General features: G+C 73.2%; 1 protein-coding gene across 1 annotated transcript in view; it reads right to left on the reverse strand.

Annotated features, from left to right (window-relative positions):
* Nucleotides 1-825, reverse strand: part of EMIHUDRAFT_462873 (hypothetical protein) — a 2,450-nt gene extending 1,625 nt beyond the window's left edge. The window contains exons 1-2 of the mRNA XM_005783563.1: nucleotides 255-825; nucleotides 125-179 (exon numbers count right to left, since the gene is read on the reverse strand). Coding sequence (XP_005783620.1) covers nucleotides 125-179; nucleotides 255-801 — 602 coding nt within the window. The 5' untranslated portion in view covers nucleotides 802-825. The remainder of the gene's footprint in view (nucleotides 1-124; nucleotides 180-254) is intronic.
* Nucleotides 826-3,818: the final 2,993 nt, after the last annotated feature.

Genomic DNA, 3,818 nt, shown 5'->3' on the forward strand with positions numbered 1-3,818 from the left:
AAATCTCAGAGTGAAGCGTCCGAAGAAACTTGATCCCGCGAGGTCGCGCATCCTTATACGGACGGGGTGGTGGCCGCCCCCCCCCGGCCCCCCCCCCGACCCCTCTCCATCTAGCGGTCTGCACGTGAGCAGCTGCACGTCCGGAGGCAGCCGCGCAGACTCGTGTGCCTGGATGCGGCCTAGCAGAGAGAGAGAGCCGCGGTGAAGAGGGGAGGGGGGCCGGGAGACACGCGCGCGTGCGAGCGAGGAGGCACCCATCAGCGCGCTCAGCTCAATCTTGAGCGACTCGCGCGCCACCCCCGCGCCGCCCCTCACGCGCTTGCGCCCGGCTGCCGGCGGCGGCCCGGGACGGGGCGGGGCGGCGGCGCCGGGTGGCGCGGGCGCGGCCGTCGCTGCAGGCGCGGCGGAGGCGCCAATGCGCGCGCGCGTCGCAGCCACGACCGCAGGCTCAAAGACGCCGGTCCACGTGTCGACGAGTTTCTGCAGCGAGGTGCGAACTTTTGGCCCGTTTGCGTCGAACGCGTCGCCGATGGTCTGGGGCAGCGCGGGGGCAAAGTGGTTCTTGTACGCGGCGCCAACATTCTTGCAGATCGAGTCGAGCAGGTAGATGATCGGCAGCTTCTTGTCTGCGAGTGCCGACCCGATCTTCCGCAGAACAACGCCGGCGATCGCGTGGCTAAACGCGCGCTCCTCGTCTGCGATCATTGTCAGCGAGTTGATGATCGGCTTGGAGTTGAAGGTGAGCTCGGCGAGCTCCAGCGCGTAGCTCGCGGCCACCTCCTCCTCCTCCGGAGTGGGCATATGGCCGACCGCAAGCTCCAGCCACTCCAGCCACTCCAGCCCTGCCGCCAGGCTGTTCACAGCCTTGTTATTGACAAGAAAATACACGCTGTGCGCTGGTCTGTGAGAGGTTGAGGTGCGAGCCCTGGAGGCCCTGGGGATGGGGTGAGACTACCCGCGGGCCTAGAAGGCCCGCGCGCAGGGGGGTGGGTTCACACAAAAACACAACCGGCCCCAAGACGCACAAGCTCAGACAGTCTGAGAAATTCGCGGCACCTTGTGGACGTCGTGTGGTCTTTGTTCGGATCCTTGTTCAAAGCTTCACGAATGGTTTGGAAGCGGAATTGAGACATAACAGGAAGGAATTGGTTAGAAGCAAGCAAGGGAGGGCAATGAGGACACGACACTGAGACGCAAATGAAAAAAAACGAAGGCGCTCTACGCGGACTAAATTCTCACTTGCGACCGCTCCTGGTCGGGGCTAAGCATTCAGCAGACCGTTAACATGCCGCTCCTCGCAGACGACTCCATAGACAACGCGGTCAGGACGCTGGTGTGGCGGTTCCTCAGCGAGCATCCCGCCCACGTGGCCTCCGCCGAGCTCTTCCGCCAGGAGGCCGACAGCGCCAACGCGCTCGACGGCGCGCCGCTGCTGGCCGAGGCCGCGTCGCGCTCCGCCGGCTTGAACCTCCGCGAGCTGGTGCGGCGCGCGAGCCTGGAGGGAAGCGCACTCGCGCCCGCGCCCGCGCCCGCGCCTGCGCCCACGACCTCCCTCCCGAGCTGGCTGCTGCAGCGTGAGGGCGGCAGGTGGTGGAGCGCGAGGACTGGCAGCGCGGCTGCGGCGGCGAGCGGGGCGCTGCAGCTGGGGCGCGAGCGCTTCGGGCTGCGCGGGTTCGTCGAGGGCCACACACTCTCCGCCTACTGCGTCGCCATGGACACGACTGGCAGTCGCGTCTTCACCGCGGCGGACGACGGGCTGATCAAGGCACTCACCCCTTCACCCGTACCACCGCCCCTCGGCCGCCCGGTCCCGATCCGGCTGCCCCCCCCCCCCCCCCTCCCCCCCTCCTTCCGACGGGGCTGTTGTCGCGTCCCTCACGCACGGGACACACATTCCGGCCCGCCTCCCCGCCCCTTTTTGCCTCCGCCCCTCCCCCCCTTCCGCCACCCCCCCCCCCCTCCTCCTCCCCCTCGCCTCCCCGCGACAGGTCTGGTGCGCCCGGACCTGCCTCCTCCTGCGCACGCTGCGGGGGCACACGGCGGAGGTGACCGAGCTGAGCGTCTCTGCCGCGGGCGGTGAGGCGGCGCGCGACGGCGAACCCCTCGACCTGCCTCCCCACGGCGCGCGCGGCCTGCTCGCCTCGGCATGCAACGACGGGACGGTGCGGCTCTGGTCGCTCGACGAGGAGAGCATGCCCTGCGTCGCGGTGCTGCAGCCCTGCCCGTCGCAAGACAAGGTGGCGGTGGTGGGCGCCTCCTTCCGCCCCCTCGAGCCGCACGCGCCCCTCCAGCTCGTCTCCGTCTCCGCCAACGGCACGCTGACTCTGTGGACCGCCGCCGCCGCGCTGCCGCCGCCGGCTGCCACACCCACCGCCCGCGCCACCCGCGCGTCCGCCGCCTCCTCCTCCGCGGCCGACGCCGCCGCGCCGCCGCCGGCCGAGGACGCCGCGCCGACCGACGTCGGCGTCCACCCCGCCACCGAGGGCGCGCCGCCGCCGCCTTGGCTCCACGCGGCAGCGCGCGCGCCCGTGCGGGGCGCCGACGGCTTCATGGTCTTTGTCGGGTGCTGGAGCCCGGGCGGCGCGCGCTTCGCGATAGGTACGACCGACTGCGTGGTGCACATGTACCGCGCGCCGCCCCCGCAGCAGCGGGGCGGCCGCGCCCCCCCGCCCTCCTCGCTCCACCTCGTCGCGACGCTGCGCGGGCACAAGCACGACGTGACGAGCGTCGCGTGGTCGCACCAAGGCGACGCGCTCGTGTCGGGCTCCAAGGACGGCACCGCGCGGCTGTGGCGGCTCAAGTCGCTCGTCGAGGCCGGCCACGTCCTCGGCACCGCCGCCTCGCCCGCGGTCACCTTCCCCGGCGAGCGGTGGGGCTCGACCGGCCTCGGCGTGCCGCCGGGCGACGACACGGCCGTGCCCGTCCTCGGCGCCGTGGTCTGGTCGTCGGACGACGCGCGCGTCGTCACCTCGAGCTCGGACTCGCGGGTGAGGGTCTGGTCGGGCCGCACCGGCGCGCCGCTCCTCGAGCTGCGCGATGCCGCGACGGGCGACGGCTCCGCGCACGCTCGCGAGGTGTACGTGCTCGACGCGCACCCGCTGCTGGCGCACGTCTGCCTGTCCGCCTCGTACGACGGGACGGCGGTGCTGTGGGACCTGCGCACGGGCACGCCCATCCGCACGCTCAAGCAGCCGGTGCGCCGCCCGCAACCCCCGCCGCCCCGCCCCGCCCCGCCCCGCCCCCATCCCGCCCCCATCCCGCCCCCCTCCCCCTCCCCCGGCTCTCTTGCCAGGTCGTCGACGACGACAACGAGATTGTCGACGGCCGCTGGAGCGGCGACGGCGAGTCGCTCGTGCTGACCGATACGGGCGGCCGCCTCTCCGTGTGGGGCGCCTCGCTCTCGGCTGCGATGCCGAGCGACGTGGCGGACCAGGTCGAGGCTGGGTCTCTGACCGTCGCCGGAGCCACGCCGCTCGCCGCGTCCAGCCTCGCGCCGCTGCAGCAGTTCACCCGCGCCGACCTCACCGGCCCGGGCCTCGCGTTCGCTCCGGAGGCTGCGCCGCCGGCGCCGCCGGCGGGCGAGGCCGCCGAGCCCTTCCTCGCCCCCCCGCCGCCGGCCGAGGTGCCCCCCGACGCCCTGCTCGACAAGTCCGGCCGGCCCCACCCCGTCGCCGTCCAGCGCGCCGCTGCGGCGGCCGCGGCGGCGCCGCCTCCCGCCGCCGCCCCCGACCCGGCCGCCCGCGCGGCGGAGGTAGTGGCGGTGCGCGCGCGGCGCGAGGCGGCGCTGATGCGCGGCCGGCCCGACGGCGCCGCGCTGA

The sequence above is a fragment of the Emiliania huxleyi genome (assembly GCF_000372725.1).
Source record: "Emiliania huxleyi CCMP1516 chromosome Unknown EMIHUscaffold_18, whole genome shotgun sequence".
Taxonomy (NCBI): Eukaryota; Haptophyta; order Isochrysidales; family Noelaerhabdaceae; genus Emiliania; species Emiliania huxleyi.